Genomic DNA, 23,393 nt, shown 5'->3' with positions numbered 1-23,393 from the left:
AGACTGCAGAAGCAGTCCTTAAGTCAGCATAAGGAGAGGAGCACAATGGCCAGTCCGAGAACAAATATATCTAACAGCTTTACTGGGGGAACCCAATTTATAAGCAGGTTCATGGCTCTCTTGGCATTCTGGTAGGCCACATACACCTACTCTGAAATGTGCAATAAAAATAAATAAATAAATAAATAAATACACCAAAAAAACACCATCACAGAAAATAGTTGCAAAGTTCAGTGCTGAATTCCAGCTCCCTTTCCCACAGCTTCTCATCAAGGCCCTAAAAGGAAGAAGTTCATTACACTGGACAAGTAATGCCTTGGTTCAGACAAATGCAGCTGGATGGCTGTCTGCTAGATTTATGGGTTTTACCACACACGCAGTATCTTTTAAGCCACTCATGTAACAAAGACAACCAGAAAGGGAAAACAACTGAAGGGATCTCAGAGTTAAAAAGATTTCACCTATGAATATTAAAAATTCCCTAAGCACGTCATTAATGATGTATTCCACCATAGTGCTCGTCCAAGCTTTATGCTCTTCCTTTTTTAACACTTAAGATTGATTAAAAAGTCTCCAAGAAGGACAAACCTTCAAGGTAGTGTATGTTCAATATTACCTTAAATTTGGGTTATCCCATCCACAGCTTTGAAACCTAGATCTGACATAGAGAAGCGACTTTAACAGAGACCAGGGGCAATCACACTTCTTACCTGTTCTGGATGGAGTTGGCAGCAGCATGCATCGCGGCAGCAGCCGCTTCTTGTGCTTTGCGATTCATGCCACCTGGTGGGGGGCACATGCCTGTCCCCACCTGAGGTGGCATATTCGCCATGTTAGGTCCATAAGGTCTGTTCCCCATGGTTGCATGGCTCATCCTTCCTGGAGGAAGCCCGCTGTACGGTGGCACACCAGTCTGCCCATGCATCTGGCTCCCTGCTCCCATGGGGTTCATGCTTCCTCCCATTCCTGGACTGGGGTAGTTGGCATTGGACATAGCATTGTAGTTTGGCTGCCTGGGATAACCTCCTAAGGAGAAAAAAGAGGGGAAGACAACATCATTCAACTAGTTAGTTTATGAATCACCATAAAAATCTTCTATCAGCAAATATTTAAAGATCACTAACAGAGATGAGGGGGAGTGTTAACACCTCAACAAAAAGTCAAAGTACTTGGATATAAGCCACATAAAATGTGTTTTGACATAGCCAAGTAACAACATCGATTCAAAAGCTGCCTGAAACTCTCCCAAACCTCAACCAAGCAGAGTGAGCTAAACGGTCCAGGACAGGATGCAAAAAACTCACTTAACCCTTTCCAAAACACACAGCACTCAATTTTCTTCCTCTCCAAAGAGAACTGGCCCTTCTTCTCTATTACCCTGGATGCACAACCTACACCTTTTTAAACAAGGAGGAGGGATCCTACATTTAGAAGTACAACTAGCCCCAAAAGCAACGTATTTCATCAATCTCAACATGAACAAAGTACAGTTCCTTCCAGCTCATAAGGAGCACACTGTTTTGTATTACCCACATATTAAGAGGGGACAAAGAAAAACAGTTTATCAAAGACAAGATGTTACAGTCGAGAGAGGCCTTTTGTATTTGCTCAGCTCAGTTCCCACCTGGAGGAGCTGACTGTGCCTCACCTTGAGGTCCATACTGCCCACCCTGCGGTCCATAGCTTCCCATGGAGTTCTGCTGGTATGGCCCCATTCCAGCGTGCATCTGTCCTCCAGAAGACTGACGGGGAGATAAGGCTGAGCCAGGCTGGGGTGAGCTGTACTGTGGCATCTGAGGATTCCTCTGCATGTAACCTGGTCATCCAGTGAATGGAGCAGACAATTATTAGTGCAAAGTATCCAGAGGTGCCACTGGACACACATGTTCTTAGGTTAACAGCAACCCCTGGGACCCACTAACAAAATCCTTTCAGCAACAGCCTAGACAGATTTTTACAGTGGTTGCTATTAAGGAGCCAGTGTTATCTGCTAAGATAACAGATCCAATTTCCTGTTTTAACCAGAAAAAAACCAACTTAGTGTCACAGGAGTAGACAGTACAACTCCGCAAATCCTAGGGGCTTCTTGTTGTTGGTTTTTTGTTTGTTTGTTTGTTTTCTCAGGGTGACAACTATATACCTTCATCCATGAGAGCTGAAATTTTACACACATTTTTCCCCACATTAACCTTATTTTCTTAGTGGGAAAAGGCACACAATATTGTTGCGAGCACCTCTCATTTTGAGCTTAAGGTCATGGACCTTGGACAAGCACTGTTCACAGAAAAGTGTGTCAAAAGCCACAGGAAACATCTTACAAGCCAAACTACTAGCTTGGATGGAACATGAAGAGGCTGAACAACCAGTAACAGTTGAATTTACTACAAGGTGCCTAAACGCTTGCAACTTATAAACTTGGGGCAGCTTTTAAATGCTATCTCACCATTGAATCCATGCCATCAGGCCAGGTAATTTTTAGCCACACATCTAGCTTTACAATTACATCTTTTAACTCATGTCACACACCTCGATCTTGCGCTATGCTTGACTGGTTCATGGAAGGATGCATGATACTGTCTGACTGGCCACTGGGTGGTCGGGGTGGCATCTGATTGCCTACACCGCAAAAAGGAGAGTGGTTAATTACAAAAATTGCACACCACAAAACCCAGGATGCAAGAGTATTAAACAGCAGAACTACAAACAACTTCGGGAGAAGAGCACATTAGCCACAGTGAAGAAAAACAAGAGCAAGATCAGTCACATTAACCCAGCAAAATGACACCGCTGGTTTACCAGCCATCCCACCCATCTTACTGCATCCTTTAAAAGTTACAGACATTTTAAAGCAAACAAATGAGATCACAGGACCTCAATAACCACATGCTACTGACACTGGCCAATTCCTCCCCACCGGCCACGTTAATTCACTCTCCAGCTGCACGAAGCAGCCCCACCAAAAGATCAACACGTGAGTAGTGTTACCTGGTACTGCAGCAGGTGAAAGTGGACCAGAGCGGGACTGAGCAACACTAGCTGGAGATCCAACTGGGGATGGGGAGGGTCCTCTGATGCCTGGCAGGTGAGGAGAGGTATGTGGAGAGAAAGGAGACTGAGCTGGGTTACTCTGCTCTCCTTGACTGCTGGAAATCCCTGATGTGCTTACTCCAGGACTCAGGGCTCCTTCTGTACCCATGGGTAGATCATCTATTGAACCAGACAGGTCCTGCAATACACAGAGAAACAGATCAGGCAAAAATAAAAAGACATGGGACTGTTCTCTCACATACCACTAAGAAAGAGTGCATTTCTCCCTTAGGCATACTACAAATAGAAATCAATGAACTCTGTTCATGCTATTGTCAGTAATGAAGGCTGCTGCAGACTGAGGTAACTGCCAAATGTGTCTTATCCTGCTGCCTGTCTCTGAACCCAAGGGTTCCCTAGCTGGTTTGCTGAATGCTTCCTGATGGTCCAAACAACTAGCTAATTCTCCTACTTGCTTCTTTTAATTCAGTTTAGAGGCAAGAAATGAAAGAATGCATCAACCATACAGGTAAAACTGCAAATAGAAGAGACACTCCATGTGATCATGGCTTGGAAGAGAAACGTGGCTTAGCCTCTGAAAGACAGAAAACTCCTGCCTCAACATAATTAATTCATAAACCTCATATGAGCTGGGAAACTACTCACTTGAGATGGATAAAAACAAACTAAACAGAGATTTAAAAGAAAACAGTAGAATACTCTTCAGGGTTCCCACTTCCCTTTCTTCAAATATAGCAAAAATTAGCAGTTACAGTATCAGCCTGTGAAGTTCAGCTTTTCCTGAAGGCAAGGCTAGAAAATACCCTTCCTATTGCATGTATCCACCCTAAATAAGAGAAGCACGAAAAGCCGAAGAAAGTTGAAACCTCCGATCACCACAGTAGCGACTGCAAAGCAACAGCACCAAAAATCAGCTGGCAAGTCTGCAAAATGGGGATACTTCCAAGAAGGTGATGTGCAGATCCAACATGCACAATTGTGTTAGCCGTTTGATAATAAGGTGCATCAGCTATTCAGGCTTGGCCTGGAATAAATGAGTTAACAGTCCAAGACAGAGTAAGTGGTGGCACATTTGAACAGAAAGCTGGCAAGTTATAACTATTCCAGTGATTAGATAAAATCTCTGCCAGAGATTCAAAGGATCACAGCAGGTGAAGAAGCAGCAGACCAAAGCTTACCAGGACTTCACCTATCCTTTGTAAGTCCTTCAGAGCAATCAACCCTGGATCTGAAGTGTTCTGGACTGAGCCCTGAAGGCATTTCAGATCCAACTCCCTCTGCACAGTATTCAGCTGACCAGCATGAACAGAGCCAACCTCGTTTAAAACACCATGCAGAAAGGCTGAGCCAACTGACAAATAACTTGGACACTCCGGTCTCATTTACACTGACTGGCTGATGCCTTGTTTAGCAGCAGTTCGGATAACATTTTCCCAGCTCTGTGCAGTGCGGAAGGACCTCAGACACAAGATACTGCAAACTTATCAGCCTTCAGAAGCAAGCAAGAGCCCTATCACTCTGTAACACCTGTCTGCCAGGTGATGTGTGAAAAGATTCTGACAGCATGTCCCCATCATCTAAGCTGGAGAACAGTACATCACCACATCCTAGGAAGTGGAAAACTGGAGTTACAGAAGAATAAAAAACGACCCAGGAGATACCCAGCCACCTCATCACACTTGTTGGATAGACAGTGACATTCAGAAGGACAAAGGGGAGAGTTGGGCATCAGCTGCACCACATTCAGTTGCCTGCTGCAGTAAGGAAATCTTGTCCATTTTAACAGTGGAATTTGATCAAAACACTTCTAACAAATGCTGGCAAATGCTACATTTGAGCTGAAAACGCCAGTCACTTGGTGGGACGACTTAGTGCATAGCACGTCCTTCCTCCCCTTCCATTACTGCTTCTGTTTGAGAGATCATTTCCTGCACGACAGTCTCAGAGGTGCATTTGCTTACTGCTGAAGTATTATCTTCCTGAGGAAAAAAAAAAGAGCTTTGTTTTATTCCAATGAAAGCTAAAAAACTGCAGAAAAAGCCTAAAAATAGTGTCTAAGAGCTCTTGCAATTTTCACTACCTTCCTATTGTAACATCAAAAGCATTGCTGCTTTATGCAGCTACTCAGTCTTCTTTTTTCCCCCAGACAACTTTGACAAACCTCACATTCCTACTGTGGAAACCATCTGAAGTGGGAGTGAAGAGACAGTAGTTCCAACATTTTGCATTAAAAAGCATCAACCAACACAAACAATCAAGAGCAAAACACTCCTCTTCCTGGACTCACTGCATCTAACTTGAGCCACTGGTAAAAGATACATAGATTCCCCTCCCTCTCAGTCAACAAAGGGATCAGAATGCCCAGAAACCAATTCAGTCCAACCTAAAACTGGATGGAAATACTGGTGTTACCCTTAAACACATTAAGGTACTTTTAGTCTGAATCACCAAACGCATCCAAACACTGTTTTCATCACCACTGAAATGGAGACCAAAACCCTTTGCAGCTTTAAAATCCTCACTACCATGAGCTTATGCAGGTACAGCATTTTAGAGCAGTTAAACCTTCAGACCAGAGGGGCAGAGCCTATAGCTACTTAGGTGAGAGATTTTTAGGCAGAAAGGAAAAAAACACATTATAAAATGTACACCTGAGGCAAAATACTGGCATGAAAGGACATACACAGAGCAAGTGTGCAAGGTGAAATGTGAAAGTTTCCTTCCATTATCAGGAGTGTAAGTGACATGCTTCTCAAAGAGGCAAAAGAGAACATTTGCCTCCAGGATCTGAGGGGGTCACTGTCTGCTACATGGTATGAACAATATTCATACATAAACTTGGCAGACTAAGAGGGTATGACTTGGTAATGCCAGGCACGAAAATATCTGCAAGACATAAAATGAAGCAATGTTAAAAACTGTTTGAAAATTAACTCCTAAGTAACTAGATAACAATCTTTAAAGCTGATGTCTTCGACCTTGCCTATGCATCAAAGCTTAACCTAAGTACTGCAAGTCATTTAAAAACATTCAGTTTTAATTAAGCAGGTTAATACAGGGTAGACATGCGAGCAAGGGCCCCTCTGCATTGCTAGCATACCATCACAGACCTCACATATAGGAGAAGTAGGCCTTCTAGCTATAAGACTGTGGATCAGACTCTCAGTTTATCAGTTTAAATAAGTTAAAAGTGAATTACATGGCAACCTTTCTTGGATGGTAGGACATGAATTGAAACAGGACCATAAAAATCAAGTAACTCATAAAGTTACTTTCACCGCTAAAGATCTGCAAGTTTTATGAATTCCAACAATAAAGCCATTTCCCAGCAAAGAAACGCTCTGCCAGCACAGCAGCAGCATTTTCTAAGTGTGTTATTCAGCCGGACTAAGATTCTCAGAAGTGAGACTCCTGCAAGGGAAAGGAGAGAAGCAGGGACTGGAATGCCTAAGTGCAAGCAGCTGATCAGTACAGAGCTGTTTTCTACCTATCAAGTTATTTTCTCAGGATGCCAACCATCAAGGCACAGAGTGGGTTGGTTTTTTTTTTAACTAAACCTAAAGGACACCCTCCAGCTCTGATATCCCATTTACTTAAGTGCACCACAAACTAGGGGAAAAAGAAATCTCTCAGTCTCTCTACAGACTGTTTTAAGGACAGCCGTAGCAGAGAAGCCTTTAAAAAAAAGAAAACCTCATTGAAATAATGGAGACCTGCTGCCGTCAGTGGGTTCTGGATCAAGCCCAAGAGGAGAGGGCCAGTGAGGTTTTATTTGCCTCCCACAGAGCATCAGGAGACCTGGAAAGACACAGCAGCACCAGGAGAAGGGCTCTCCTCTTCCATCCTCCCGCCAGCACAGCCAATCGAGCTGAGACAGGAGGTGAGGCTTGACAGCAGTAACTCTGCCAACTTGAAGGAAACGTCAGGGTCTGGAGAATTTCCTCACGTGTTTCCAATGTGTTTTTTATGCATTTTATTGCTCATCTGCCATGCAGATCAAAAACGCTGGAGGGATTCCAACTATTTCACACAGAATCTCACACTCCAGGCTGGCTGCAGCCCCAAAGCCTGAGTTTCTTCACTTGAAATACTGCCCAGTGTTATTTTGGGATGTGACCTGATAGCGGAAGCCCACAGGGACCCTGAAACGATAACTGTTCCAGCTGCGATTGGTTGCCCAGCCCTCACCGATGCCAGCATGGGTTTGTCAGTACTGCTGACAAACAAGGACTCAGCAGCTAACACCTTCTTTTCACACCACAACAAAACCATGCCTGAAATCACACAATCTGGTACCCAAAGGAGGGGGCAGGGGAGTTCATCTATCTCAGGGAAAGGGTTGCAAGTCCTGGCACGACCAACACAAGGGAGCCAGTTAGTTTATGCTGGAAACAGCAAGGTTTCTTTTATATGAAAAGAGGAACCACCATTTCACTATCTGATACAAGCTCATTTGTTAAACAAACATAAAAGATGAAACAACAAGAAATACTTAAGATCAAGGTAACAAAACCCCAGAGGAGAAGAGATTCAAGGCTCCACTCTGGCCCATCCCACTGATCTGGAAAAGCAGGAAGACTGACCAGAAAGCAAATTGATCTCCTCACTGGGGACTGCAGCCTTCCTCTACTACTCCCCTGCCCATCCCCAACCTAAGTGCATATGAAAAGTGTGGGGGAAGAGGGAAGGAGAGCAGTCAGACTGTAATGATTGTAGGCACTATCAGATCACTAGATAGCACTCAAGGAAATTATGATCTGGAGACGAGCATGTCATGGAGCTTATAAATTCTGTAAGGCCAGTTGTTTCCATAAAGATGCTTACAAGCAAGACCAGAGAACAATGACTAAATTTATTCCCCGATTCTTTCTGAAAGAGAAAAAGCCTCTTCATTGCTTCTGACTAATTGAAACACCTACTTTCTATTGCAATTTCATTTTCTCTGCAGTTTCTTTTCCACTCATTCAAGAACTATCAACACTTAGAAATCACAAGCTTGTCCTTCCCTTCCCCTTTACTTCCACACCCAAAATACCTCAATCCTCTCTATCACAAAAATTACACAGCTGACCGACAAGCTAGGATGTCCCTGCTATTTTGGGGAAATGGATAGACCTATTCCTCCTCCTCCAGTACAGACAACTGAATCTTGCATCTTATGCTTCACAAAGCACTCTATCTCATAATACAAAGTGGCCTAGAGACCTCACCGTGCTCAATTTACACCAGACTTACAGATTCACATCACATCCAAGACGACACCTTGCAAAGCTGACTTGAGATTGCCACACGATGTGACAGAAGGGTCTGGAGAGGGCTCTGCAGCCTGCCACAGCCTTCCTACTTACTGTATGCCACTTCCAGATTGCTTCCCCAGTAGAAACCAGAAGTTCGAGCTGGGGAACACAAGTTAAGCTACAGTAGAAATCCAGCTGATACTTTTCATCCAGAGAGAGTTATAAACTACTTTCTCCAAAGTCTTTTCTTGCTCACAAATCAAAGAGTCAGAATGGAGTTTTTCAGTCTCCAAGCTGGTCCACCTTACTGGAGGCACACTGGAAAGGGCACACACTCCTGCAAGCCCTGCATCACCACCAGCTCAATTTTGACTGCCATGCTTTAAAATTCTGACAAAATCCATCAGCACCTACCACCAGAAACATGAAACCCACTGAGCACTGGCTGTCAGCATTTGGTAGGCAGCTGCAGGCTCACTGAACACCCTGGGTGGGAATGTAAAGACCTACCATCACCACGAGAAGAAAGTGAACTATTCCAAAGCCAAAGCAGATTTCCAAGTCCTGTCCTATCCCAAAAATATACAAGTTGTCCCAGCGAAGACCACCATTCACCTCACTCTGCTCTTCTACCATCGGTTATTGTGCAGAAGATAACAAGTCCACCTTTATAGCACCAAAAGCACCTTCTAGATGTTCATCATTCTTGGTGCACATATAGGGTGGACAAGAGACAAAAGGGAGGAGGAAGAAGGATGCACGCAGGATGTCTCTCCAATAAAACCTCTCACCACACTCAGAACATTTCTGGAATTTAAAGTGAAGTAAAAGATGCTCTTAACACTCTGTTCCTGTGTGCTCTGTACCCTGTCATACTTTGGGAGGAGTGGGGTAGAAACCAAAAGTATGTATTTTTAAGCTGCCAGTTTACCTGTTACTGATTTTGTGTTCATACATGTGCGGGAAGCATGTTCATCCACATTCCCAAGCTACTCAAGATGACTAAAGACTAATCAAATACAACCAAAGCCTAGCAACACAACTAGCAACACAAGCTGGTGTCCCCTTGACGGCATACAGCTTTCGTCCACTGCCACGTAGCTCTTACCTCTACGATCCGAGGCGCTGAAAAGTTTGGTTTTACTTTAACAAGGAAAGAGGACTTTCTCCTAGCATAAGAAACAAGGAATGCCCAAAAGGAAGATCACTGCCACACTAGCACAAGCTGCACAACACACTTCTGTGTTTTATGAAAGCTTTTAAAATTCATGGCTTTGCCTCTTCTCTTACATCCACTTCAAAATGGGACAAGATCACCGATCAGAAGGAACAAAGGGATTTAATTATGCAAAGAAATCACTGGATTTGGCCCCTCGGGTATGTCCCTGGAAGCTCAGGCTCTGATCTGAGCAAGGACCACATGTGAGCAACTAAAAACGAGACAGTTCTCAGGTTCTGCAGCAAGCTGATTTGGAGGAAAACCCAAGATCCTGGTCACAAAACTAAGCATGCATAAAAACCTTCGAGTCTTATTATGTGCCACTTGCTCATCCAAGCAGTCCTTAGGTAAAGGAAATAAGTGCTAGACTTTTACTACTTCAAGGAAATAACACCTGCCCACTAAAACAAATATCAGGAAGGTAACACTATCAAGGCTTCAGCCTCTGCTAGATGGAGTCCATATTCCCTTCCCTTATGAGGAGTTTAAGCTCCTTTCAGGCTTCAGTGCTGACAATTACAAACCTAAGATGGGGACTAGAACATGCAAGAGAGATTCATGCAGTTTCCTTGCTCAAAAAAGAAGCTGAAAAGCTCATTCTTCCAGGCTGGCTTTAGACAAACTGGTAGAAGCTGCTGGCTCTAGCTGCACTGCAGGAAAAAGAGCATTTGGAAAGGAGGCTGTTAGGAGGAGGGGCTCAGTGTCACACAAGAAATTTTACTCTGATTGCAAAAATAAGCTGCTGTTCTAATCCACCTCAGTAAATCTAGGTAAGTCTGGTTGTTTGGCAGAAAGCAGGTACAAAATAAAAAGGGAGGACGACAGACGGAAGTGCTGCTGGCTTTACTACATTCCTGCAACGGGAGACCTTGCAAAACAGCCAGCACTGCTACCGCAGCAGCCATTGATTTTTCAGAGGTCGATACTCCACTCCCACAGATCTACTCGGCAGGAGCTTTAATCACATCTACTGCTCCTACCCTGTGCTACCCCTCCTTCTCTTCCCCCTCCAAATAAAATTTAAAAAAAAGGAAAAAAAAAAAAAGGGAGGGGGCAAGGGTACTTTCCTCCCCCTCCAAACACTGAGCAGACTAACAAATTTCATATTCTCAGTCTTCGGAGACGAGAGATTCAAAAGCTGTAGTTGCAGCACAAAGTATAGAAGGAGCAACATGATTCATCCACAGAACAAGATGTCGCTGAAGGGAAAACCCACCACATGGAAGGCCACCATTCCCACTCAGGGAGCACTGGGTGCTGAGCCGCTCTGCAGGACCCTGGGAAATGCAGCAGCAAAACTCTCCAGAAGAGAATTTCTGTTTAACCCATTGAAAGCCACTCAGCTTCTAAAAAGCATTCCCAGGTTTATCTAAACATTGAGACAACATAAAGTATTCCAAGCAGCAGTGGTAAATGCTGAAGTTTTGCTTGGCAGAGTAGCGTCACTTTGGCTAACACAGAAGTTGGCCCAGCCATCTAGCAGCAGTATTGCCACACAAGAGGACAAAACCTCCAGCTTCAACAGTAACACTGCCCTAAAACAAGTTGCAGGAAAGAAGCACGGAGGACCCCAGGCACAATGAGCAGCAACATCGCAGCAGCATCTGAGGATGCTCTCAGCGACGCTGAGTTTATGGAGGGTGTCGGGGATGCAGGGGGAGCAAGACGTGCAAGTCAATCACAGCCATCAGAAAGGCTGATCTGACACCAGGCCTCGGGAAGGCAAGTGCAAGCGAGAAACTAGCATGGGTCTCAGATGACAGACCACAAGCTGTTTATTTAAAGAGCTTTTGTTTTTCTTCCAGAGGTTTTTAAATATTCTACTTCAGTCTGAAGACAAACCCCAGATCATATAAAACGCTAAATCACGTAAGAGGCAGGAAGCTACCCTCTTTATTGCCAGCCATAGGGATATTCCAATTCCCCAGCAGTGCTTCCTCTGGAAGGCGCTTTCCAGTTTCCGATGTGTTCAATTTAGACTCCAAAGCATTTAGTCATCTCGGCATGTGATTATGCCACCATGCCAACCACACGAGTTAGGGTGGGCAAAGAAATGCAGTAAAGGCAGAAGTCTGAAATAATTAAAGAATTAAAAAGGCCCCTGTTCAGGCCAACACTTTGGATTTTAAGACAACTCAGCTTTTAGTATTATTATCAGCCTCTTTGAAACAATTAAGAGTGACAGAATCAATTCCTAAAAAAGTGGAAGGAAGATTTTAGGAGAGAACAAGATTTCTAAGATATCAGGTATTTGCAAGCCTGATGAATCTGGAAGTTTCCTCACTGGGAAAAAAGCTGCTGTAGAGACAGCTGAAAGCTGGCAGCTCCTTCCCAAAGTCCATTATACCTGTGGGGAAGCAATGATGGAGCAACACAAGGGGCTACGGCTGAGCCCCCTGACACTGCCAGCTGGGGCATCTCTAGAGAAACCACTTCCAGTCAAGAACCTGCCTGCAATCCTGCAACCGTACCCAGGTACCACTGATCTGGATGGGACAGAGAAACCGAAGACACATTTGGAAAGAATCAAGGAAATTCTCCTCTCGCTCTGGCTCAGAGCAGCGAGCGTGCACAGGAAGAGGTAACATAACCATGGAAACCTGGCCCATGCGAGACGCTGACGTACGCCCAGTGCTGCCCTCAGGGTCAGGGTGCCAGAACTCTCAATTCCTAGAGATGTCACTTCTTGTCATTTCAGGAAATTCAGGGTTTTTTTTGTGTTTTTAAATAAAGGTTTCTATTTTCCTGGGTAAGACCTGATTCAAAATTATAATAAAAAACAATTATACAACTCCTCCTCCAATTACCAGGACTTGTTTGAAATCACAGCGTAAACCTTGTACCCACAATGGTGCGGGCACAAGCCCATAGGAGCAGCGTGGCCACTGCAGGAAGGGAGCAGAGCAGACTGAGCCTTGGGCCCCTGCCATGCCCCACATTTGAGCACCATGTGGAAACAGTTTTCTCCATGGCATTTATGATCGTGCACGTCTCCAAGACAAGTCAATCCAGCACGCCAGAAGGACATTAACAGGAAAATGATTCCTGTAAACTGAAAGCTCAGGTGTGGCAGCGTTTAAAACGCGTGCAGTGCTGTCAGCCACAGCTAAACACCTTCACTTATCCCTGTGACCGCTCGACGCAGCAGATGAAGGTCACACCAACATGGACTCTCCCTCCCCTACATGGTGTGGGAACTCTGGCAGGGTTAAGTCTGGATGGACAAGGAAGAAGATGAGGCTAGTATGTCCGATACCAGACTGACAAAAGGCCCCCGCACATTTTAAAGGGTCTCCAACGACACCAAGTCAGCAGCAAAAGAAAGTGAAAAACTGATTTCCCTGCCCTACAACAATGAGCTTCTTGAAAGCGCATTTAAAAGCTGAGGGTCACCTCGCGAGGCATGCGCTTCAGCAGTTATGACACAAGGAGCAGCTCTGTACTTTCAGGCTGCAGTAGTGCAGGGGATGCGTGTGACAGAGCACGGACTATTGTTCGGGATCCAAGACCAGAACTGGTCATCCTACAGCAATTTCCTGATTAAACACTGACCCGCCTAGTCACTCCAGCCGGGCCTAAAAGAACGAAAGCCTGTCCTCTCCCGAGCAAGCCGCCAGCCGTCCCCGCCGCCCACCTCCACGCGGAGGTCGCCGTCTCCTCTTTCCGTTGGGTCCATAACTGAAATCGCTCCTAAGAAAACGAAAGGCTGGGGGTTAGGGGAATCAGTGCGAGGCGTGCAGGCAGGAAGCAGAGCTGAGCCGCTCTCGACCAGAATAGAAACAGGAAACGAGCCCGGCATCGAGCATAGCACAGCCCGCTGCCAGCGCGGGCTCCCGCGAAGCTGCATCCGTGGCTCCGCGCGGCATCGTCACGAAAAGGGACGTTTATTGGCGACGAAGGCGGAGGGTTCCACGCAGCCCGAAGCGGGCCCAGGCGATGCAGCGTGGGGTGGGGAGTTTCCTCCCGAGCACCGGGTCGGATTAGCTCAGTTCAAACCCGGAGGAAGGAGTGGGAGGAGAGAAAATTGCCACATGGACAAATAGCTGAGCAACCCTGAGAAGCAGGTCACAGGCGTGAAACATGTCACTGGAGTGGCTGGAAGATTAGGGTAGCTTTGCAAGCAGCTCTCCACACTCTCCACTATTAGCAAAATTAAAAAAAAAAAAAAAAAAAGGCACAGCCTTCTCAAGAAACCACACAGAAATGACAGCCACAATCACACACAGAGAAAAGCTTAGGCAGAGGAGCCTTGGTCAGGAAAAAACCAAAACGAAACAAAAGCAAACATTTTCAACTCCTTATATGACCATAACTTGGAATCGAAAACTTCATATTAGCATAAACTGGAATGCACCACTCTCTCTAATACCAGTGTTTCAGGTATTGTGCTCCTCAGGGCAAGCCTTCGGGTGCTGCTGTGTTTACCTGCATATCCACTGTAATGCCCAGGCACCACAGCATGCAACCAACCTGCTTTGAAATGCATACATCACTAATCCCTCTCTTAAGGCAAGCAATAAGACAAGCTCAAATGGCCAAATACAAACCAAACATAAGCAGGAAGTCCCATATGGAAAAAGAAAAAAAGAAGAAAAAAAAAGAGAAAAAAAAAGAGCTTAAAGTGACCAGCAGATTCAACTATAGAAGGTTATTTTCCCCTTCCCCCCAAAAAATTGTCAAAATGATTAATTTTAAGCTCAAAGAATTTTTAAGAAAACGTTCATTTCCTGGGCTGCACCTCCTTCCCCATCTACAGCAGCTCTGAGACAGTTTTTTGCTGCATTTCAGCCTGTTGCATTGATTATTTCCAGGTCAGGGGACACAGCTGACAGAGCTCAACTTTATTCCACTTCAAGTACCTACAGAGTACAAGTTGAAATGACCACTTTGTAAGAATGTTAAATCCAAACGGCGCTTCTGTGACAACCTCCAGTGTCCAAATTCAGAAACTACTTGACTCAAGAAAGGAAGAGGTAATCAAACAAAAAATACCCCGGAACCGCTGGGAATATTCACAAGGCTTTTTTCTGCACAATCCAAAACTTTGCAGCTTCATTCCTGTCCCCTCCCCACAAAACCTAATTTTGCTAAATCCATACTGCAAAGACCCAAGACCAGAATGCATGTTCAAAAGTCAAACAAGGATCAGGAATTTGTTTTCAGTTGGTTATATTCCTTTCTGCCATTGACAAGACACTTTTCAGATCCAAAGTCAGAGATGAACTAAAGTGAAACACAGCTGAATAAGCAAAACAGTTTTCCAATAGTGCAAAATACTGAGATTAAAACGATTCCCACTCCACATCAAGATGAAAAATAAGTTGCCCAGGACAGGGATGGGGTTTCTCCCTCAGGCTACACAGTACACTGACCAAAACAAACTAAGGACATTCTGGGGTCGGAATTCTGAAAATCCTGTCCAAGCTGTCCCAGTTTGCTTCATTAAGTATCCGCTGCAACAAAAACTCAAACGCAACCTTGCTATTTCAGGACATCCAAAACCTAGCCAGTATCCGTCCTCCTGGTTCGGCCAGAAGTCCCACCCTATGTAGAACCTTTCCTGATGAAGCACTGCTGAAAACAATAGCTCTCACAAAACTTTTGGTTTCCACAGATAGGAAAGCTTCACTGAAGAAATCCCAGAAAGGCCAGTGAAAAGCAAATAAAAGCCAGCACACGCTGGTATCAAATCAGTTTTGCTTTATAAATGGCTTTTGGGGCCAACCTGTAACCTAACGCCACAGATACCAACTTCTGTGGTTGAGAAGGTGTAAACAGCCTGGCGTGGCAATCTCTGTCTTGATGGTCTACTCCTCATCCATCTCAAAGACATCAGGAACTTGCACTCAACTCCTTCACGGCAGCCCATAAGACAGACTGAGGCAAGATAACAATCTGTTGCATGTTCCATAATGAGATACAAAATTCCTCCCAACAAACCTAAAACTCCAGAGAACTTTGCAGCAGAACTGATTTGCAATCCAAACGCAAATGGATGTCCTAGTACCCTATTTGCTTCCCCTATACTTGCTACCACCACCTTCCATGTCTAAGCAGAAGGTAATTAATAGCTGGAAATATTTGATTCCTACAGACTCAGAATCCAAGCTTCAAAAGGTAAAGACACCAAACAAACTGGATATGACTTGCCAGGAAGAATTCTTTACTAAGGAGAAGAGACTAGGGAATCTCCTGGGAGAAAAAGATTTATACTAAGGATTACTATTCCTCTATTACACCCAGACACAAAAGACTACACTTCACTTCTCCCATACACAATAGCAATCTAAGTTTAGTTTAGCTGCAATCCTGACAGAGACTCCCTAGGGAAGCAGCAAATTCTTCAGAGAAAATTCTTCACCTAGCCTGCTACAGGAAAAGAGTACCAGCCAGGACACTCACATGGATGCAGTACTCTTTAAAAGGCATCAGTGAGTTCAAGTTAGCAGCAGCATTCTCCCCCAAAATACAGCAAGTATAATCTTCAGAAAGGAAACAACAAACCAGGAAATACTTAAGCTAGAACAGCCTGTAACACAAGCAGAAATGGAAGACCAGACATTTTGCTGCTTACAGATGAGCAGGCAAAGCATTAGAGAAATCAGTAATTTGACTCTTCTGCTGTTAAAAGTCTGAATACAGGAACGTCATCAGGAAAAAGTTTAGTAACACAAAAATTGTTATCCAGATGATATCTTGAAGACCCCCACTCAGAACGCTCAACGTGACATTTCTCAGGCAGATCCTAACAAAGCCAGTAAGAGCTCACAGGAGTTGAACAACTTGACAACACAATCTAGGAGATCACCACCTCCTGAAATGGTGATAGGATCAGGCGATGAAAATAGTCCCCCCTTTATTGCTTAGAATTCCAACATTAATGTTGATGTACAATATTCATGTGTAAAGGCCAAAGACTCATAAAGGCACTGGGTGCATAAATTTAACACTTTATAAGAACCTAAAAGGCAGCAAACCTCCTTTTCCTGCTGGAGCTGATCTATGTTTAATTAAAGATGATGCATGGCACAATTTGCCCCAATTCCAAGATACCCAGTGAGCTATTCCACAGCGCCCACTGAGGCTTGGAAAAGGGCTCAGAACTCCACAAAAAATTAAAAGCCCATAAACTAACTATGCTTCTGTAAGTCATACATAATGGCAAAACAGGGATCTAGGAATCCTCCAGAGTAGGATAAAACTTTCTAAAACAGACAGACTGAGCAATATAAGGAAGATAAAAAGAAATTGATAGCACCCTTCCACGTAGCTCTTTTGTTTCTAAGCATCCCCAGGCCAAACTTCATGCAAGAGATTGATCACTGAAACAAAGAGTTGACTTCCACACACTTCAGAGGTCCTCCCTTTAAACCATTCCACAGCATCACTGTCTGATGCATTTCTCAATTTACAGACAGGGGTGCTGGTCTTGTCCTACAAGATCCTAACAAGACGACAAGGAATTATGAAACACATACAAGAGTAAGGGTGAGTTTCTGCAGGGGGGTCTCCTTTTTTAAATTTTTGCCTACTAAAGAAGAGAAGGCCCAAAAATACACCAGGGTTGGGTAAGCTAAAGACTGCTTTATTTCTTAAATGCAAATCATTCAGTGATGAACTCAGGAAAACAAGATGACTATAAGTCTGTTTAAAACAGAAGCAAGCTTTATGGCTAGCCACTTCTAAAAGCTGGACTCATTTTTTACACCCTGGATTTCTTTTCATCAAACCTCTAGAGTACCTGATCGGAAATTGGTGGACATTTAAAACTTTTAAATTGGATCAAATTCCCTTGTTTCTAGGTTCCTTCACTCTTACAGCCCAGATGGGTATCTTTTCTTAAACCACTTGGAAAAATGGAAAACTCGAAAGAGGCCAAATACATATAACCACAAGGTATAAAACAAACTCCCACTTGGTGCTGAGAAGGAGCCACTTCTGCTAAGCAGAGCAACTAATTCCTATAATCTGAGTCAGAGGGCGCTGATTGGTAGGATTCATGAAGGCTCTATCAACAATGCTACTGAACAGGACTTCCCACCGTTTGGAGCTAGAGCAATTTCTTCAATTACTTCAGTGGCTTCACTTTTCCTACATTCTTCGCCAGAAGATGGGTCACATGGAAGAACTTGTGGAGAGGCAGAGTGGAAAGAAACATGCTATTTAAAAGGATTTTTCCCCAGGCCTCAGAACAAATTAAATCTTTGTAATCAGGGTCCAAAAGGCAAAAAAAAAAGGAAAAGAAAGAAAAAAGAAACAACCCACAACTACTCCCATTAGGTGGTCAGAACTAGAATCACTTTGTATTTTGGGTGACAATTTGTACCCACAATCCAAAGGAATTATTTCAAGGGGCTCACAACAAAGCCATTCTCATTGCTGAGAGCAAAAATAACTTTGCTATGTACATAGCTCGCTCTCCTCTGACCAATCCAACTGCAGCTTAGGAACTTGACTTAGCCAGCAGCTAAATAAAAAAGTAAAAGCTCACTCTTTTCCTACTGGTTACAATGTAAGTAATCAGCGAAATCAGAACTGGGCAGCTCAAAACTTTTCCTCCAAGTCAGAGGCGCAGAACAACTTGTGCAAACTAATCTAAGCTTTTAACCCTTCTCCACTTTCTTGATGAAGTTTTAACCCAAAGTTAAACTACTCTGGTCCAGAAAGTGCTGGAACACTAGGCACTAGTCTCACACCCAACTGCTCGCTCTACCTACAGGAAGCAGATTTAGAATGCAAAAGAAAATATAATTCTCCATCTGTCAAGGAAGAAGCTATCTGTGACTGATCTTCCTCACTCCAGGTACAATAAATTTGTCTTTTTCACCAACTGTTCATTCTGATTGGACCAAAGAAGCTTAAATCAGCAGTATAAGGATAAGGATCCAATGACGCAGAAAGGGAACCGTGCTGTCAGTCTGCTAACCACCAGTGCAACAGTGGACTGAAGGAACAAGAAAATAAAATAAAATAGAGACACTTTCCCCTGAAGGTCAGGTTCTACTCTAACAGCAGTCAGGTACTTCAGACACTACAAACAGAAAGCTCAAAAAAAAAAAAAAAAAAAATCTTTTAGCTAGAACATGAGACCAGAGTATTTAGGGTTAAACTTTACTCTCAAATCCATTACTTTTGTAAATTACATTTAATCTCCAGTGGGAAGCCAGAAGCTAATGACTTAGTAAAAAGCACAAGCAGCCTCCATCATTCCCATTTCCATGTGGAATACTACCAGTGCTAATTTATCCTGCTGTGCTTCTGATTGCCCTCGCCCCATTCACTTCTAGAGCAGCTCACCACTCACCGGCAGGCTAGAAGGTCTGGACTGAAGATTCAAGTTCATATCTTCTTGCCCTTTACTGGAAGCCATTGAGGGAGCAGATGATGCCTGGGACCCGAATGAGTCTTGAGATAACTCCTGAAACATCAAAAAACACCAAAAAACCCACAAATGGGAATAAAATAAAGGCTCTGCTGGAATCACCCTGGTATATTCTCACATTGTGGAAGAATTATGTACCCTCAGTGACATTTGCCCAAAACAGGAAATAAGACAGCAAAGAGTTCAAGCCAACATGTCTACCGCTCTGCAGGAGGACAAATACTGCCGGACTACTACAGAGAGTGTTGGGAGTAGAAGTCTAAAGCATGACAAAACAGTAATTCTCCAGCTTTCCCTTATTATAGATCCTGAAGAACAGAGACTGTCCTGGGAGACTGCCCGCTTAGCTTCTTGATCTTTTAACATCTTACGATACCTCCAAGTACTTCATTACACAAACAAGGCAAGTCAATTCAATTAAAATCTTTCAATTTTTCAAAAGCTACCTTTGATGCACTGCAACATTTGCCAAAACATCCCAGTCGGCTTTTCACACAACTATTAAAATATTATTAAGCCTTACTGAAAATAAACATGGTTTATGTAATTAAAAAAAAAAAATTGCTTCATGATTTTTTCTTCAATTCCATGCACTTGCTGCTTTATTTCTCCTCCCTAAGGCCAAGTTTTACATTTAAGAGCAAACTCGTCTGTCACCATCTATGTGTCACTCTGCAAGCTGTGTTCTGCTATTGTGCTAAACCAAGTGGCTCTGGAAACCACCTGGAGAACTTCTGCAGACCACAGCATGAAAACCATTCCATTATGAAATCCTTTAGACTGGTATTGCCAATCAGCAGCATTTACTCAACGCTGGTCTTCAAAACTGCAGTATTAGGGTGGCTTAGCCTGTTACCACCATAATATCTCTCTGTAAGAGATACAGATCTAGACACAACAGAGAAAGCAGCACATGTATTACTGTAATCATTCCAGCCAGCTTGCTGATGTGTAGTTCAACTGACTTTAATGCACAAAGAAAAGGATTTGCCCAAGATTCTTTAAAAATCACTTACAGAAGGAAACAAAGCAGGAGACAGCCTACCTGAGGAGGGGGGAAGCGTTGCTGGGAGTATGCAGACTGCTGCTGCTGCGGCTGTGACTGAGGGTATGAAGATGACTGCTGAGAAAGAGCCGAGGAAGCTGTCTGCTGAGTTTGCTGCTGCTGCTGGTAGGGTGACTGTGACTGCTGCTGGGAGTAGGGAGGCTGACTCTGTTGATGTTGCTGGGCTGTGGACTGCTGCTGAGGATATGGAGTTGGGGACTGCTGATGGGGTGGCTGGGACTGCTGCTGAGAATACGCAGGCTGCGATGTCTGAAGTTGTGGAGGTTGAGACTGAGGCTGTTGCTGCTGCTGATAAGAAGGCTGAGAGTGAGGGGTCTGGGATGGAGGCTGCTGAGAATACGGAGGCTGCTGCTGTTGGGGATGAGGGCTTTGCTGGTTGTAATATGGAGTCTGGCTTTGCTGCCCATATGCACTGGGTCCCTGCTGTCCATAAGGAGGAATCTACAGAAGAAGAGGATAGAGTTATACCAGTTATTAATGTATTTTACATACACACACCAAATAAGGTTATGCTCAAAAAGAAAAAATTCAGATACCTGTGCAGAGCAGTTAACTGGGAATGCACTGGAAATGCCACTACTTAGATGCTTCCCAGACAACAGCAAAAGTCACTTGTGTATGATGTTATTCTTGGCAGTAACAAAATTTTAATAGGCAGCATAACGAAGTTTTTAGGGATCCCTACCTGACCACCTTTCAATGATAGTAACATTGAAAAGAAAGAGTGCTTGCTCCAAAAAAAAAAAAAAAAAAAAAAAAAAAAAAAAAAAAAAAAAAAAAAGGCAGCCTTTTGAATCCTGCAAACAGTCCAGCAGGATCATGTAATGAGCCAAAACTGACCTGAAGTCATTTCTTCTGTAAAGAACAGCTGTCTTTAACAGAACACAGCAGAAAGAACACCTTACTCCCCACTATTTATTTCTGCCTTGTTTGATTCAATGCTCTGCCGCTGCCTCTCTTGGAAGCAAGGATTCCACAGGTCTTTGTACATCGATCACACCTGCATCCAGATGTGGTGCAAAATAGCCTAAAGAAATGCCATTTTACCTAAGCAATCGATTCCAACCTGGTTGAAGGTGGCCCCTTCAGAAGACACAGTACTTTGTTGCTCTTCTGCCTGCCCCTGCTGTAAACAGAGACTACAGAAGCTTGGGTGCTCTACCTGCTGTGCATATGAGATGCTGCCCATTGTACTTTGCGTCCTGCTTTGCATTCCCATGGGATATCTCTGGGGAGTCTGTGGCCCATACGGCTGTCCTGGATAGCCATGTCCTTGCTGTGGCCCCGCCTGAGGTCCCTGTTGCTGTGTGTATGGGTTGTTTCCTCCATACGGCTGAGGCCTCATCTTCCCCATCTGATCCATTGGGCTTGAAGGCTGCAAAGCAAGTTGTGACACACAATGTATATCCAGCTACATACAGGAATCATGCACAACTTCCCCAAAACCCCAGAAGAAAACTTCAACAGGTTGGCGCAGAGAAGCAGAAGCTCGTCTGCCTCTTCTCAGGTGCTTAAACCCCACAGTTACATTCTGAATTACAGCAGGATTCCTGTTGCCCTTTCAAACCTACAGACGTTTCACAAAGAACAAACCCAATGAGAAGTCATTTTGTGCTGACGTATCTCCCATGGCCGGAGGACAGGGAAGAAGGGCAGAAGGATCATTAAAGAAGATGAATTATCAGTGTAAGTGGCTTTTCCCCATAGTGGGTAGTAGTTTAATGTCCAGATACTCCACAACAAGGTAAATTTAGGCTGAAAATTTAAATATTCACAAGAAACACTGCTTCTTTCACATATAACAAGGTCTCCCAAAACACTACAGGCCGTTAATTTACACTTACGCATTTCAATTAATCCATATTGATGTAGTAATACTGGGCAGTGCTACTGACATTGACAGCATTCAAGGCTGCAGTTCCATTTTTGCTTTTTTTTTTTTTTTTTTTAAACATGTGCTTTGCGTCTGCTGCCTTTTGTAGAATAAAGGTTTCTAAATCAAATTTCTTCCGATGCATGAAAAAAAGATTTGTCAGCCTTGAAAGTCAGGTCCCTGAGTTTTAGAGCAGACATGATGAGACAAGTGAATAAATGCAACTTTCTTAGGACTTCCTAATCTGTACTACCCCTGCCTGCAGCCAAGACATAGGAACAGTCAATCATATTTCCTGAAAATACTATAAACCTCAAACACAGTCTTTCTACCTAGGCAGTACTATTCCCACCTTTAAGCAAGGACTGCTTTGGTGTAGCGACCTCTAAACGAATCCCAGGCGTAGTCTTTAACCTCCATCACTTGGAGTGAATAAGAATTGTTCACTGATCTCCTGATGACCTAATACCAATTAGATGTCTTCCACCAGATCACCATGACAATGGACTCTCTATTACACCATTCCTTCCTGCAACTAGCCCTAGGGTGGTATTTGTACAGATCCACCCTCTCTTGCTGAGATCAGGTGCTTGAGGAGTGGCACTACAGGCCTACACAAGCAAATATCTCACAAAGCCAGCTCCTGCTGGAAACCTGAAAGAATCCCAGAGACCAGAACAGTGTTTCAGTTATGTTTGCAGAATCCGCCCTCCTAGGAAAAAAAGTTCGTGCAGTATGCTACACTTCAGAAAATCCTACCCCAACAGCCAGCACAGCTTGAAGTCCCAACACACAGACCCTGAAAACATTTGTTTGACCAGCTGTCTGCTACGTCTTGCCTGCCAGGCAAGCCACACAGCACCGAGCCCACGCCAAACAGAAGTAAGTAGGGGCACAACGGGGAGTTAATAGTACTCTTGTGGGGCAACAGGAGCTGGGCCATGGAAGGGAGTTTAATGGAGATGGCAGGAAAAGCACCCCGTTTTTGGTAAGGGGGGACTACCCACTCAACTGAAATCAGGCTCTCTTAGACAAATTTACACCAATACGGCATAAACCAATTAAGATCCAGGTCCAAGTCCCCTCCTCCACTCCAGTTCAGCCCCGGACACCCCTGCAGATACAGTGTTTGCCGTTCTACTGAAGCTGTTCACAAACGACCACGTGCATGGCACCAGTATGATTCTCTCCACTGAGGCAGATTTTAAATGCCCTGCCATGCTCAGTTGCACTGGACGTTTCCATTTTTGTCCATACTGATACTAAAGGAGTTCTGAAAAAATTACGTTTCACGTTTTATGTTCAACTTATCATGGATACTACCACGGAGAAGCAAGACAGACAGAGGCTGCAGGACCTCAGAGGATGAAGTCCAGAGAAGCCGTAAATCCCTGCACTCCCAAACGGCCGTACCCCGCAGACCATGCCATGCACCCACAAGGGTTTTGTACCATGCTCTGAAAAGGAGCTTCCATTCAGGGGGTCAGAAAAGAAAAAAAAAAAAAAAAAAAAAAAAAAAAAAAAAAGAGGTCTTTGATGGCTGTAGTCTGAATACTCAGAGCTACAGT

The 23,393-nt window shown here is 44.0% G+C and overlaps 1 protein-coding gene across 2 annotated transcripts in view; it reads right to left on the bottom strand.

The window, feature by feature from the left end:
• Positions 1-23,393, bottom strand: part of ARID1A (AT-rich interaction domain 1A) — a 61,394-nt gene that overhangs the window by 16,202 nt on the left and 21,799 nt on the right. For both annotated transcript variants that reach the window (XM_049819926.1, XM_049819927.1), the window contains exons 2-8: positions 21,115-21,327; positions 19,932-20,393; positions 18,809-18,922; positions 2,986-3,226; positions 2,527-2,616; positions 1,649-1,816; positions 711-1,026 (exon numbers count right to left, since the gene is read on the bottom strand). In XM_049819926.1, the coding sequence (XP_049675883.1) occupies positions 711-1,026; positions 1,649-1,816; positions 2,527-2,616; positions 2,986-3,226; positions 18,809-18,922; positions 19,932-20,393; positions 21,115-21,327 (1,604 nt within the window). The remainder of the gene's footprint in view (positions 1-710; positions 1,027-1,648; positions 1,817-2,526; positions 2,617-2,985; positions 3,227-18,808; positions 18,923-19,931; positions 20,394-21,114; positions 21,328-23,393) is intronic.

This window comes from Accipiter gentilis, chromosome 17 (genome assembly GCF_929443795.1).
Source record: "Accipiter gentilis chromosome 17, bAccGen1.1, whole genome shotgun sequence".
Lineage (NCBI taxonomy): Eukaryota > Metazoa > Chordata > Aves > Accipitriformes > Accipitridae > Astur > Astur gentilis.
The sequence above is the reverse complement of the archived record's forward strand: the minus strand, read 5'-3'. Positions and strand labels throughout refer to the sequence as shown.